This window comes from Cyphomyrmex costatus, unplaced genomic scaffold (assembly GCF_001594065.2).
Source record: "Cyphomyrmex costatus isolate MS0001 unplaced genomic scaffold, Ccosl1.0 scaffold245, whole genome shotgun sequence".
Taxonomy (NCBI): Eukaryota; Metazoa; Arthropoda; class Insecta; order Hymenoptera; family Formicidae; genus Cyphomyrmex; species Cyphomyrmex costatus.
Window position 1 is genome coordinate 257,611 of NW_017276532.1, and position 16,369 is coordinate 273,979.

Below are 16,369 nucleotides of genomic sequence, written 5' to 3' on the forward strand. Positions count from 1 at the left end.
GACCCTTGTGTCTCTAAATTTTCTTCAATTATCTCTAAACTTTACGTGGAGCTCGATATTCGATGGAAACCTCACCGTTGGAAATGCGCAGTGTTCATGAAAAATGTTACATCTAAAATTGTTACCAACTAAAAAAAAAACATGCTATTACATCATCATCGCAAGGTCAGACACACAAACTTCTCCATTTCGAGTTAGTAAATTATCTCATGTTTCAATGCCTCAATTACCGAAGGCAACAATCTTTGTGCGCCTGACAATGCTTCGATTGCTCGACACTGATCACTCGCTCGCAAATGCCATGCTCAAAATTCTTGGACGTAACAAGCATAACGTGTAAGAAATTTGTACGTGACAAAGGAAACAAAACTGAAACTGATATTTATCAGGGGGCATCTATCGAATCCTTTATCATCCGTTAATCGATAACTTTATAGAGATCCGCGCTCTTTTTTTCGGCATCAATTTGTCATAAAACAGCCAATTGACGTATGTACATTGAATGGATACAGTATATGATGTTACGTGGAACTTGGAATATTGCGACTAAGTGTATTCAAAGTAAAGTTTTTAGTCGCGTAAAAGATGGACATCGATAGAAAAGATTCCGTGTGACGAGAGGAAGAAAGGCATTTTGCTACTGCACAATTTTCACAAGTGAGCCTGTCCGACCTCGTCCGAGAACTGCTTCGCAGTCGAGACATTTTGTCGCTCTGCCATTGGCTCTCATTATTTATCTCTCAGCTAAATCAATTAGTTTCATCGGCCGTACTGCCGAGGACGACGGAAGTTGCTATTAACTCGCAGTCACACTTGGATATCAAAGCATTACACAAAATTTACGGGAGATAGATACCGTAATTTAGTGCGCGACAACGAACGGGCATTTGAAAATCTCGTGCTGGATTGCAACATATATATAATATATATTACGCTTTTGTTAAATGAATTATCGATGATAGTTATGTATATAATTGTAGTTACTATCGAGTAGCAAGAATCGTTTTATTTTTAACAAGATATCAAAAAATAATAATTTGCATTCTTTCTTTTGTCTACATAAAAACAATAAATGTCTTTATACAGACATGGCAATAGGTACGTTGTTAAAAGAACTGCAATTGCAATCCAGTCCGAGATTCAATCTGATAATACGAAATTGTGCAAAATTTTAACTTAAATTTCATTCTACACGTTCAGCCAGCGAGATTTTTTTTTCCAAAGAAGTGCCTTAAGTGGTTACTATACGTATAAAACACGTTATTGTATAAAATATTACAAAAAAATGATTAGATATTAAAAGTAAAAAAAAATGTAAAAAAGAACACATCCGCAATCATCCGGTCTTAATTGTACGAACTGTCATGCTAAAAAATATATAAAAACCTTCTAAGTGTCAAACGTTCCGAAATCGGAGTAAATAACTGTTACATGTGTATATATATATAGAAACATATATGTATAATATATATATAATATGATATATATTACAAATCAGCCATGCTAAGGGCAACACTGAGTAAATTCCAACTAAACGAGAGGGATAAATAAATAACAATAATAAGCTGTAAAGAGCCACAACAATGAGAAACAATGCGAGCATCACGGGCCACCGTCGTGCCGCTTACTATGGGGCTCTCTTCGCTCGTATCTTTCCAGAATGATATTTAACGAGCTATATGTTCTCATCAAGAGTTTCAGAAAAAAAAAGTTCAATATCCAGTTCTGTGAGATACAGTAAAATCATTGGAGTTATCTTTCGAGCGACTGGCCGGCCATAGCGAGGACCGACGAAGGCCCGTAGGTTTCAAGTCGGGACTGACCACTGTTTAAGAAGAAGTGTTGCAGTAGAAGGGAGGCGATAGGCTTGACTAGAGATTAACATAAGTGGGTTCTTGCTGAGGCGAGGAGGCATTGGAGGCAGTGTTGGTGTTTGGCGGGGCGGCGGCTGTCCCCACCGTCCCTCCACCGCCTCCAGCCCCGACCCCTGCCCCCGCGCTACTTCCCACACCGTGATGGATTATGCTCGCGTGGATGCCCATCCCCGCTCCATGCTCCACTGGGCTGCCAAAACCAACCACCAGCCATTAAAGGGGCGCTCTCTCGCTAAGACATCGTCGACTTAATCCCACCTCAATCTCGCACCGTATCGTGTCGTCACCCACACGCACGTGTGTCTACGTATGTCGAGTGTGTTACCGTTTCTCTAACTTTCGGTCCCTAGATCTTTTGTGGTAGTAAAATCGCGGAAACGAGGCCGGCGATTAGCAGATCGAGATTGATTATCAAGATTATCAATTTTTTTTAAACGCAATTTTTATATTTTGGAATGCGCGGTATCGATGCCAGACAGAATCGTTTCATATCACTATTTCAGAAGAAATAAAAAATGGCAACTCTAAATTTTTTCTATTTTATACATAACTATATGTAAATATATTTTGCTGATAACAAATGACATCTCCAAATGTATTTGAAAATAAAACTTTGGCAAGAAAAGATAGTCGAGTGATATAGTAATCTATGCGTTACGTAAGTGATTGTGAGCCTCGTTGGAACAAGTTTGGATTTTAACTGGAACGAAGAAAGATAGTGGAAGATATAGCGATTGTTGTATCGATCAGAAAATATGTCTCCCAAGTATCCGCGCTGACGCGATAGTTTAGAATCGCATTTGATAGCGCTACAAATATTCGTGGTTACGTTACAATTTATGTTTAATTTTATTGTCCCACGTTTTACAATCCTTTAACATGATTTCTTAAATGTTCGTGATAACATTACTAATCGAAAGCACAATGACGTTTATACAGGCGGTATGTAAGTTACGTGCATTCAATTCAATGCAGAGTGCAATCGGCCAAGTCCAAGTGCAACAAACTAGGTGCTCCCGATATCTGACAGTAAGTCTCGATTTTGGCAGGACGAACACAAACCAAATATGGAGTCTATAATAGAAGTCGAAGTGATCGTAGGGTCTGAAGTCATAGAAAAAACTATCATAGTCGATTATTCTTTTCATATTCGACTGTGATTGATTAATTTTCTACAACTTAAGACCCCACGACAGCTACGACTTCTATTGTAGACTCCGCGAAATGCAATCGCACAGAATGAATTTTATACGCTTTACGACACGAATTTTACACGATTTACGACACGAATTTTATACGCTTCTAATTCATTCCCATGCATGCGACGATGAAAGATTGCCAGGTTGGCACGATTCGTTGATAAACTACGTTCTCCAAATGGCGCCTTAATCTAGTAATCGCTCTCGAGACTCATCGTCTCATCGTGTTATAAATGAAAGGAGAAAATAAAAGAACCGTCGATGGGATTCGTCCTCGCCCCTTTAATGAGGTCCATGAAATTTCACAAACCCAGCCGGGAGTTGGGGCATTTGGGCTACGCCGTGACAACGAGGCAGTGTATAGTCGACGCTAAAAACAGGTGGCTCGTGATACCGCGACAAACTACGAAAGTGTGCTTCTAGAAACCGATATTTACAAGCCAAGTACAGTTGGACACGTTTGGGCGTCATTAGGCGGCGTCGTGCGCCCATTCGCAACTAGGGACGAGATTAGTCGTTCACATCCCTTTCTCTTTTTGTTCTTTTTTTTCTCTTTGGAAGACACATTTTCTGATGGTAGCGCGCAACTTCGCGTTGTGCTCTTTTCTCTGTTTCTTTCCTCGTTCACTCTATGCTATATTTGTAGATTCGACAGGTAGAGAGTACCATCATTGTATGAATTATTCCTGACACGAGACGACCCTGTTGCGCATATCGTTTTGCATCGTATCGCACCGATATTTGTACACTGAAAAAAATAATGTTATATCAACAGCATTATTTTAATTAAAAATAACTTTGTTAATTCGTAACAGTATTAATTAAACAAATAAAATTTTATCAAAGCAAGAGCATGACGTATTTGTTTCATTAATAGTGTTATATTGCATTAACAAATTTATTTGCAATGAAATTAATGCTGTTAATATAACATCACTTGTTTTCAATGTATATACACAGAAAAAAAGATTATTCTTAAATCAACCATGCTCATATATGTATAAGCAAAAGTAATCTTGCTTCAAAGATTTTAGTTTTGATTTGATTGAATTTGTGTTGAGATGAAAGTATTACTTTTCAATTCAAGACTTTCTTAATAAAAAATTTAGCATCAATACAAACTCAATCAAATCAAGACTAAAATCTTTGAAACAATATTTTAGCTTATACATTATATGAGCATACTGTGGTATCGAAAGTCCTTTTTTCTGTGCATGTTCCGGAAATATGGCATTTGGTGATGTCGTTATAGTAAGTTCCATGTGGATAACATGTGGATGACGGAACGGGGTCCGAGACCGATACGAGATAGCGAAAATTGAGAATACTAGAATTGTAATTGATACATGTCGCGAGCAATCTTGAAGAAGGTCATTAGTACATGTAGAAAATAACAGACGTTTCCGAATCATCTAGTTGCTTCTAAAGCGCCAGAGTACACTTTAAGTAAGCTACACGAGTATCATTACCGTAAAATGTTAAATTATATACTCGTTATATTTTAAGTGAAACAGAAGATTGACGTTACGCGGAAGAATCCGGGATCTTCTTTTGAGAAATTAACAATATTGGTGAACGAAATATTTCGTGTACTGTATCCTCTATATGAAATTTATAATGATAGACAAGGAAAAAATTTTTTTTAATACAATCGACAAACATGACATTGCCAAATTATTGACTTCCGTAAAATTTAGTATATATTTACACACGAACTACAAAAATCGTACGCGCGATCTGACAATTGTTTTCTCACTGAAGCACAAGATATATCGAAAAAAAGCTCTGCACATGGCATACATACCTGCAGGGTTTGCACCATTGGCTTTGTTGATCTAATCCATACCTGGCACGGCATTTCTTCATGTTATTACCTAGAAAGGGAAACAGTAATGATTAATGCTACGATCGTGGATTGTTGGCAAGTAAGATTTACTATTCGACATAGTACATTCTGTCAAAAGAATGACGTAGTTATTGACATCGCCATGTGAGAAAGACGTGAAGAACCAACTCGAATAATCTATGATCACGTGGTGTAAAGAAAAAACAGATGTTTATATAATATATATATAATATAAATAAATGTTATATATTGACAAACCGTGCGAAATTGTCGTGTACGATTCAATATGCGGAAACGACGTAATCTACGTAGTATAGAGTGCCCGAGTTTTTGCGTTAAACGTACTTATGTTTTTGTGAATGTCAAATGAATTTAACGAATGTCAACTAGTCATGCGTGTAACAGAACGATGTTAATCCCTTGAGATCCAAGAACACCAATTATCATATGGGTTTTCAATCTTTCGAAAAAATATTTCTAAAAATTCGATCAATCCATACAGATTGTCTAAAGTTGTATATACACAAAAAATGTAATTTTAAAATTGAATACAACATTTTTTTTTAAATTAATATAACAAAAATTTATTTCGGTGTTATACGACCTCAAAGGACTGTAAACGATATGTCATAAGATCTTCATCGAAGACGCTATCGATATCAAATATAATATTAAAAAACAGATTTTATATAAAAATATGATATAAACAAACAAAAGTACAAGAATATGTTTTCGTAAATTTCTATTTCAGATGATTTCATATAGTAAGATTGATAGTCTTCGAGGAAGGATCCACGCATATTGACAAAGATGCGAATCATTTTTTTTGAAAGCGATGCAAATCCATTTTTAATGGTATAAATTTCAATATAAGACATTAAAATAAATTTATTTAATTTATTATTTTTTCAAACTCAGACTTACGTCACTTTCTAGATGAATGGCTTATCTTTGTCAAACAAATAATATAGCATGCAACGTTAACGTTAAAACAGCTTAAAAACACGATCAAAGATCTACTTGGTTGAAATGTCGTGACTTGTATTAAACATAAAAATTTCGGAATATATCTAAAGAAATATCGAAAATATTATGGATGTGAACGCTCTATCGTACGAAATTTTCGTATGTGGAGGTCGAGAATAAACTGAGTGACTCAATTAAGTGACGATAGAACGAAATAATAAAATTAGAATAAAAATCAAGGAATCCAGGCAATATTGAAACGATCAAAGAAAAATAAATGTACAAATTAAGAATCAAAGTATAAGAATAAAAAGAGTGATAGTAAAAGAGAATAATAGAGGGAAAAACGTAAAAGAGATAAATATTTATAAAATAAGAAAATGAGTGAATGAGAGAGAGAGAGAGAGAGAGAGAGAAAAAGAGAGAAAAAGGCTGAAAGAAAATTAAACGCTCAGGATTGTCTGATTGCGGAGTAGGTCCCTGTAAAAATGCAAAATGGCCAGCGTCCCCAAAGTTGTATACGTAATTAATAATAAAATGCATGGATGTTTGTCTCGATTGTGTGTGCGCGCGCGCGTGAGCATGTGATGTGTGCATGTCTCTGTCTTGTGCATAATGTGTGTCACATGTTGCCAATGTGTAATGCAGATATATAGGCACGCACGTGCGCATGCGAATGTGCACGTCCGTACTCGCGACTAATGTAAAAGACCATATATATATATAATAGAGTCACATTTATATATATATACATATATGTATATATGGACGTATATGCGTGTGTGTTTAATAATATAGTCATAATAAAATATATATGTATATATATATAATATATTATAATATAGATATCGACCCAAAACCCCTAAGACGGGGAGGAAACATGCAACATAATATAGTGTAGCAATATAAGAATGTATAATATAATATAATAGTATATATGTAATAATGAATAGGGTGGAGGGGGCGGGGGCTCTTTCCTTATGACGGGGGGATTGTAAGAATGTGTGGAGTGAGGCATGTGGGTACCTCCAGGATCACTGTTTGTGTCTTGTTTGCGCTTCCTCTTCTTAGTTCGGTTGGTATTTGCGCGGGAAGACCAGTCAGGGTACAGCTGCATGTGCAACTGTCTCTCCCGTCGCGCCAACTCATAATACTTGGCCTGTTCCTCTCGCCCTAGCGCGTGCCACTACCGAGAGAGAACCAAACACTTTTTGTAATTGTGCATGAACCGTGTGTGGACTAAACAATATTTTTAATCAAGAAAAAAGAAAATTCACTAATGCTACTGCCGCCACCCTAATTGTATAAAAATTAGCTAACTCTATTTAGAAATTAATTTTTTTTTATTACTTTTTCGTTATCTATTTTATTATTTTATTTTTTTTAGCAATATCTCGTTGCCTCATAGCATTTCAGTAACACTGGGGTCCCTACTTTCCGTTTAAAGTGCTAGAAGAACAGCCTAAGTTGTCCCCTCCCCCTCGGTCGCACCGCTATTCGTCGCATGTGGTCGATATTAACAACCTAAAGGCATACAGGGTGTCTGATAGAATACGACCTAGCGAGGAGATAGTAAAATATTTTAATGCAGTACGCGTACGGATGAAAAAGTGAAAGAGTAATAATGTTTGCATGTTTATACACTGAAGAAAACGTGTTCTTTGGACGCTATATACAATTGATATACTTGCAATCATTAGAAGATACAATTCTTAGGATATACATATTATAATAATATATCATTTCGACCAACTAATACATTTTTTTATTTATTAATTTAATTTTATACTTATCAAAGTACAATTGAGAGATTGAGAATTACAAATTTGTTATTATTAGACAATTATCGTGCTAGACGATTCAATCGGGTTTCACTATGAAAAATCCTTCCGATAATATGTACGCATTTTTCATACAAAAGATGCTGGTTCCTCCAGTGTATTTCCGTTTACTACCTGCCTCAATTCTTCTCCACGTATGTCATTGAAATAGTAGTAAAGGACTTCGATGTAAGACTTATGATAAAATACTGTCACTTCCCAAAAGAAACGTTTATTTCAGCTTTATATGTTATTGGATATTTACAAGAAAACGGAAGAGAAGAAATGAATTTTGAAGGAGGCGGGGTCGATGGACAGTTCTCGTTAAATCGCCATAGCATGACTCATCTTGGAAGACAAGCAAGCGTGAACAGATGTCGCCCCGCAGCGAAAAATAAAAAGGGGAAAAACGATCAGACCCTAGGCTCTACCAGACATCCCGTACCTAAGGCTTTGGTTTTCACTCTCGCTCTCGTTATCGCATCATCGGTGATATTATTTGTCTCGTCTCATTTCTTCTTGTTCACCGGAGAACGAATACCGCTTTAGGGAGTTTGGCCAGATAAAAAAAAAGAATTGCATTGCATGCCGCGAGAATCCGTGTTGATTTTCTTCCATTTTTTGTTTCTTATTTTTGTACTTTTCTTTTTTTTTTTTTTTTTTTTAGTTCTCTGCTGTGCCACATTCCACAATCCCCACAGACAATCCAATCCAATTAAGTTTCGAAAAATGAAAAAATATACATATATGCATATATGTACATATATAAAATATCCAAGAGATATACATATATGTCGATAAATATATATATATATATAGCCTGCACACGTTGAAAAAGATTGAATGCCAGAAAACAATAATAAATAAATAAATAAATAAACAACGCAAAAAAAGAAACGTACGAAAAAAGAAACGCACAGAGACTTTGATCGTTTCAATCAACCAGTATAGGTATATACTAGCAATTATTATATATGAATTATGAATTATTAAGGGCCTGCTGTTCTAGCACTGGAAAGTGGTACCTCCGGTGGGATCTGCGGATCGCTCTTTCTTCCTCTTCTTCTTCTTGCTGCCATATCCGTAGTTATCCCTAGCACTCCAGCCGGGGTATCGTTGCTGATGCAGATGGCGCTCCTGCCTGGCCGCCTCATAATACCGCGCCTGCTCCTCCCGACTTAGCGAGTGCCACTGCGTGTCATACCCCCAAAATTCAGATTCACAGATTCACAGCCTCACAGTACTCGTACTTATCACCGTGCACCGTCCCCATTATTTCTCCCTCCCTTTCCCTTTCTCTCTCTTTCGCTCTCTCTCTCCCTCTCTTGCTCAAACTTATTTATCACTAGCGACAAGTGGACAAGTCACTATCATTGACTCGTCACGTGTCCCATGAGACCCATAAAACCACCCTTCGGCCCTTCCCTTTTTGTCACAGCGTTCTTTCTATCAAGGCGAATCTGCTGAGATTTCCTTAGATCCCACCTACAATGCTCTATTTGTACTGAGATACTAGTAGGTACGGTTAGTTAGCTCCGATTAGTAACCCGATAGATGATTCGTTCGACAAAAGCATTAAAAACACATGCAATACTTGTATATCCAGAATAAAAATTCGTCTGGAATATTTTTAATAAACAGTCGATCAATATTTTCTCTTTATCATTCCAATGTTATAAAATCAAAATAATATAAAACTCTTGATGTCTAATATAAAAATTCAATAATCGAATCGGTTCAATATATAATGAAATTTATCTATAATTTATAAATAAATTTTTTTTCATTTATAACGATATAAGATACGATATAATTATATATCTAATCGTAAATTTAAGTTAACTAAATAAATTGCTAGAAATAAAAATTCTGCTTAGAAACAAATTTGTTTCTCGTCTCTGTTTTTCTCTCTACACGAAATATTTCAAAAATCTTGTTCCACTATGATATAAGAGAAAATATTGTGACTTTTGCAAATTTTAATTATTCTTACATCAGAGTGCAATAAATAAATTTTATTTATAACTCGAATATAAACTCAGCACTTTCTTACTCAAAATAATTTACGATATTCAATGAATAAAAAAATTCAAATTTGCTACTCCGAAGTAGAACAATTTAGTTTAAGTCTAAAAATATCTAGGTAAAAAAATGTACTCACTCGTCTTCCTAATATTTGGTTGATCGCAGCACTCTCTTTTAAGGTACACTCTGCCACAACCTTCGCCCTCATCTCCTTCATATACAGCATAAACGCATTCAAAGGCTTTTTTATATGGGGTTTCTTTTTATCTGTCAAAACATCAACACAATTAAATAAACCATCCACTTCGATCAATATCAAGCCTTCTAATACTACGATTATCCACATGTGATTTCAAACCCTTAAATCTTTACCTTGATTGTTTTGTTGTCCTGTATCCTGAGCTTTTGCGTTGTCCGTAGGTAACGATGTGGAGTTTTTCTGCTCTATCGTTGACCTGCAACACATATGTAAGACTCAATGATGAATATGTTGGACGTGATTAACGCCGATTCTACAAAGCCCATCAATCACATTTGTGTACCGTTTATTGAAGTAGGACTGTTTAACTTCGGAATTGAGGGGTTCAGATTTCGCACAGGACAGAGGGTAAGTCGGTGTGGAGTTCTGGGATAGCTGGTCAGACAGGTTCGGTGGCGTCGGCGTCGGCGTCGTTGTTGCGCCGTCAAAATAGGATGGCGCGGTCGGTGGTAGCGTCAGCGGGCTCCTCAGAAAGCTCTGTGGCAGTGGCCAGTTCATCTGCTGCCACATGCGATGTCGTGCCTCCACCATCGCCAGCAGCTGCATAAAGCTTTGCTGTTGCTGCTGGCTGGCGCCGTATGGCGGCGGCGCAATGCCGCGCGGCGCGCTTAAGCTCGACATTTGCACGAGACTGCTCATGTAGAGCGCGGTCAAGAGTTTGTGATCCGCGGTTGGTAAACCACCGGACTCGGCGGACTTGACAGCGTCCTGGAGTATCGCCATATTATCCTCGATCGCGCTCTCTTCAGCCACAACAGCGTCCTTCTCCTCCTCGTCGATCGACGCCTCTGCGATTTTCACCCCAATCACAGTCCTGGTCGGCCCGCTGTCTTCAGTGTCGTCCTTTTTGATCACTAAGTTCAGCGGCTCCAGGCACTCGGCTGGCTCCATCGCCACATACGGGACTACCTCGTGCTTACTCGTGGGCCGACCGTCGAAGTGATCCAAATCGATCCATGGAACGATCCTAAATGCTACACGATCTCACTCGGTCGGTTCCGAGTGCTGTTGCTCGGAAATTAATTATCACGAATCAAATCACCGTCCACTTTCAATAACATCAGGGCCTCAGATCCTTTTTTTCGTATCAACTCTCAGAGGCCTCATCTCACTCGCGTTATTCCTCATCGAGTCCGGAAAACGACACGCTCATCATTCGCAGCATCGCACGTAGACAAGCTGATTTGGGTCCAGCTGCGGCACTCGACAATTTACACTCTTCATTCACATCCGCGCGCTGCGTCGTGTTAGAGCGAGCGCGTAAAATGATGAAACGGAGCCCCGTAAACCGGTCAGCGTTGTAAACAGCACGTACGTGGTGGCGCACACTTACGCGCCGTCCGTGGTGGTCCGTCAGACGCTGGCGGCAGCCTCGCTCCGCCGGAAGTCTCCGAGACGTACGTGGTAGCCGTCGCATTTGCCGCGAGTCGTATGTACGTCCGACGTGCCTAATGACACCGTCATTGCTACCCTGTCGTTGATCGGCTTCATTTACACGTTCGCGTCCACCAGTCGCCGCTTTGGCAGCGCCAGTCGTTGACGCGACTTCGTCACCCGGCGATTCGTGCGGTGAAATGTCTCCAGGGGCGGCATCCCACGGTCACCCATTCGTCATATCTCTCTCTCGCTCTCTCTGTCTGTCTTCCGCCCCCTCTTCTCGCCACCCTCTCTCTCTCTCTCTCTCTGCTTTTCCCTTTTTACCCCCTTCCCCTCCCCGCTCCTCCTGCCGCCAGTAGAGGGTTGGCTCTATATACCTACCAAACACCCCGTCTATCTCATCGACGACTATAGCGCGCTCGTTCCGTTATATCACGAAAACGCACCCTCTCGTCTCGATTTTCAGTGACGTTTGACGCGTAACGCCCGCACGAAAACTCTACGCTTTCCTGATACACGTCGACACCTCGTCTTCCTCCCCGATCTTGATTTCCGTTTATCTCCAGCGTGCTTTCGCGTATCCTCACGCCGGATTATTCTTCGCGCACACGGTATCCTGTATCTCTCTCCCACTTTCCGGCGCGTCTCAAACGCGCTCGTTTCTGGCGTCAGCGGAATCACCACCGACCGGTGTTACGACGATTGATTATCGGCGAGTCTGGGGGTGGTCGGGGGAATTGCGCGAGGGGGGAGGGCGGGTAGTGCGGGGTTGCGCGAGGGTGGCATCGCGAGATGGGTGGCATCATCGCGATTCATGGCTCTCGCGGCGATAGAGACAACCCTACCATCAGCCGGTTCTACAATTCTGGCAGCGCGTGGGGGGGACGCAGCGAATATCGCATTCTCTGTGGCCTTCTTCTTCTACGTGCCTCTGTGACTCTTCCTTTTCTGACCAATTGTCGTGGCGCTGCCGTCGACCACTGATCAACCTGGGTATTCCGCTGCCACTCGCCAGCAGTACGGCGAGCTAATAAGATGGATCACTCGCGAGTACGATAGTGCTCTACTCGAAGGAATTTTGTCCTTTTTCGATATCAATGTTCCTCTCGAGGGATCTTTGTACCTGATTCCATGTATATGGTCACTGAACAAGCGACGGTGACTTTTCGAATTTTGAATTTTTGCACTCACGTTGACTAATTACTCTTGTTCTCAAATGAAATCAACAAGATATATGAGTCTCTGTAAAACACAGCATTCTCACAGTACATTCACCAAGAATTAAATTGGAAGCATCCAATCTGTTTTTCTGAATAGAAAATCAAAGACTCTTTGTATCACAGATGCAGCGGCAATAGATTGATGTGGATGCAAACGTACGCATATAACGAATTTATGAAAATTTGAAAATGCAATTCTACCATCTTTATAGATGTGTTGCTGATAGATTGGGAAGATGAGTCAGCTGGTCCTTCATGATGCCTCGCACTTGCGCGCAGTATATATGTAGAGAGTATGAGAGAGAGAGAGAGAGAGAGAGGGAGAGAGAGCTGGAGGAAGACAGAAGCACAGAGAGAACAGACGCAAAGCGCGTACGTCGCACGCGACCACGCGTCTTTGTATGTGCGCGAATACGGGGCAAGCGATCGCCCGGGTACTAATGTAAATTAGAAATCTGTTTAAGAGGTAATGATCAATACATAACTGGCGGCGGTGGCGGCGGCAGCGTCGGGGTAGCAGGCGCAGACGCTGTGTAGAGAGAATCATTCGATAAGTGTTATACGTGCTCTCTCAACTAGCGAAAGAGTAAAGAGTGCACGCGACGAAGGGTTCAGCCGAACATTCCGGGGTAGTCGAGACGTGCTACCCCCTACGATCCTCGCGCCGCAACTATCCTCATCCTCGACACGACGCTTCCTTATCAGCAGACGCGCTGCGTTGGTACATGACCCGTGTCTTGCAGCTGTCAGCGCAATTCGGATGTTATTATCGATCGTCAAGCAAAAGCACCAACCAACGCATATAGCGCTTCATGGGATACGACTGCATCGGCACACAATCGTGAGGTGGTTAGGAAGATTCTCGCAGAATTTTACTAAATGTTTTCCGACGGATAATATCTGCAGAATGGTCAAGAATATCCTTTTAACAGAATGCCACTTGATGGTAGATAACATCTATTAATAATAGTTATCCACTGATTTGTTCAGTAACAGCGTTCTTCTTATGACTCAATAAATTGTAAATTAATAATAAATTGAGTTGACATAATACAACTATCATAATATATTCCTAGTTGTTTTTGTGATGCAAGATTATCCAATTTGAAGTAAATGTTTTCTTAATGAACAAAATTGTGTTTTATCATAGCGGCTCTCAGTAGATCTATTTCATTTTCTGTATTCACATTTATTTCAATACATACACGGAAGTATGTATAATTATTTTTTAAGAATATTGTTTAATGCCGGACAAAACTGAAATTCTTTCTTCCATATAGATTATTTTTTATATCATTCAATTTATTAACTCGTAGAGTCATCGTATATTGTTAGTGTGCAAGTAAAGGACGACGTGCGACGTATTATAAATTAATTATAATCCCGCTACAGAGAGTAATTAATCAATGATGGTATTGCAAGCACTGGTAGATAAAACTGTTCCAAGCGGCAAATTGGCAAGTTCATTAATTGTTTTTGAAAGTTTATGTCGCATCGTTTCAAAGATTATGGCACTTCTTTTTGCCGCATGTCCCTTTCTCTTTCTTTTGTCTTGTACATCAAACGTATAATAGATATCATCATGATAATTGATTGTTAAGATCGTTAATATAAACTGGATCACTCGTAAGTTATTGCTTTAAATGTTTTGATATTTTTGCGACTATAGTCTTCGGCGATGCCGGAAACGAGGTAAACTTCTTCGTGGTCGAATCCCGCAAAATTTATCGAGCGGAGTGGAAGGACAAAGGACATCAGGCATTAAACGGAAATAATCGATGCCGGCTTTGCTGCTAGTTGTTCAGATGTCGCCAGCGATACGAAATTGAGAGTCATAACGAACCTGTGATTGTGATCCAGGGTGGAGTGATCCGCCTTTGGCGCTGAGGATACCAACGCGTGTGACGCTAGCGCGTGTGCGTGTGGACTCAGACCAGGATGCGGAGGCATAAGGCCCGTCGGTGAAAACCGGTAGAGATCACTGGAAAATCAAGGCACAGTTTTTAATCTCGAAAGTAACATTTCCAAATAATGGCAAACAAGCGCGGCGAAAACGATTTTTATCGATATCAAATACTTTTACTGACCTTGGTAAACTAGAACTTGTGATGGGTATCGTGGGATATGGACTTCGGAAGCCCGCATTTGCCGGCGAGATGGGATACATGCTCGGTGTGTGCCTGTAAATATTTATTTAATTAAGTTTTTATCATTGCTGGAAATGTCTCCGGAACGAGAGTTCTCGTAAAATATTTCCTCGAAATTTGGACGCTAGCGGAGAATTTTCTAGGAAATTAATTAATACATTTATACATGTATATATATCTGTTCGTTTCATAACATCGACCATTTTGCCATATCTGTATGAATAAATTATATACGGGGAATGGTATTTGTAAAATTGTACGTAAATTATATTTTGAAGTCTGATAAATTTTTGATGGAAAAAAATCAAAATATTAAAAAAAATTTAATTTTTAGCAATTAAAAAAGAGAAAAATAAAATAAAAATAATTATTTGTAATTTAAATATTGCTAAATTTGGATTATTTCCTTAATCAAACAACTGATCAATCATTGATAATAATTTTAATTACTCTTATAAAAAATGTATAATTTTGTGATATCGCGCAAATGCGATATCGCAACTAATTCATTGAGCAAAAACGTTAAAATAATATTTGTAAAGCATCGCGCGACCAGCAATACAGTTAATTAATTATGATTAACGTTACAAACTGCTTCTCATAAGAATAATTAGTTCGTGTCTCCTGCGCTGTTCGCATTTCTGTTGTCAAGAACACAGAAACCAGATCCATGCACTTCGCGTAATAAAAACGCTGCCGACTTTCTCATTATTGCAAGTGGCCTCCTCTCACACTTCTCTCTTTTCAAGGATAGGCGCTATCCCTTGAAAACCGCGAGAGTTAAATTCTGTGCACACAGTGACGGCGACGTCCAAACAGTTTTCCGCGCGCTAGGTTGTCGACCGAATAAGGATGTTGTGGGTCCTTCTAATTGAGAAGAAGAAACCTAATCACCCGTGGAAAATCGCAATTTGGGACGATTCGGGCGTAAAGCAAATAACGAACAGGGGAAACGGCGGCTTCGAACGAAAACCTGATCGTAAGGACCTGTCTCCTTGCGAAAAGAGGGTGACGTCTATGAGGTCCAAAAGGACGAGGCAAAGTTCCGTATCTGATGTAATAGACCGGAACTGAGGACGACTGACCAACAACAGCCCGCACTTATCCAATGTCCAGATTTGTCAGATTAGAAAACTGAACTGGAATGTGAACACACGTCGTGTCTTATTTTAAAGGTAGACACAATCTTATAATTGACATTGTTAGAAATATCGTAATGGAAGCCGTTAATAAAAAGTCGGTTTTAAATAAGTGAGACTCCGTGAGAATCGTTATTGACGAGAGGAAATTAACAAGATCAGTGGGCATATTTTGAACCGCAGAAACTCTAACGACGTTTATCATGCAAATTCGCGCACTTTACATTAAAAGAGAATTTATTTTAAAGCGAAAAATTTATCGAGAAGACTCGTCATGTAACGTTTTCCTTGTATTCTTGTATTTTGCTGTTACTTTTTATGAATATTTAGTAGCCTTTGTGCACAATTCACGATATACGATCTGCGTTTGAGTGTCGCGATTTTAAATCGCCAAGAATCGCTTCGGCACGCGATCGAAATCCGATGCTCTCCATTACTTTTCATTTGCGTTACTGTGAAATACGAATCGATTGTTTAACGCGTAATTAATATAAAAT

General features: G+C 39.3%; 1 protein-coding gene across 1 annotated transcript in view; it reads right to left on the reverse strand.

Moving 5' to 3' along the window:
- LOC108774359 (uncharacterized) overlaps window positions 1-16,369 on the reverse strand; it is a 29,940-nt gene that overhangs the window by 1,073 nt on the left and 12,498 nt on the right. The window contains 6 exon segments of the mRNA XM_018540450.1: window positions 4,878-4,947; window positions 8,731-8,896; window positions 9,867-9,997; window positions 10,103-10,185; window positions 14,430-14,567; window positions 14,674-14,766. Of these exon segments, the coding sequence (XP_018395952.1) occupies window positions 4,878-4,947; window positions 8,731-8,896; window positions 9,867-9,997; window positions 10,103-10,185; window positions 14,430-14,567; window positions 14,674-14,766 (681 nt within the window).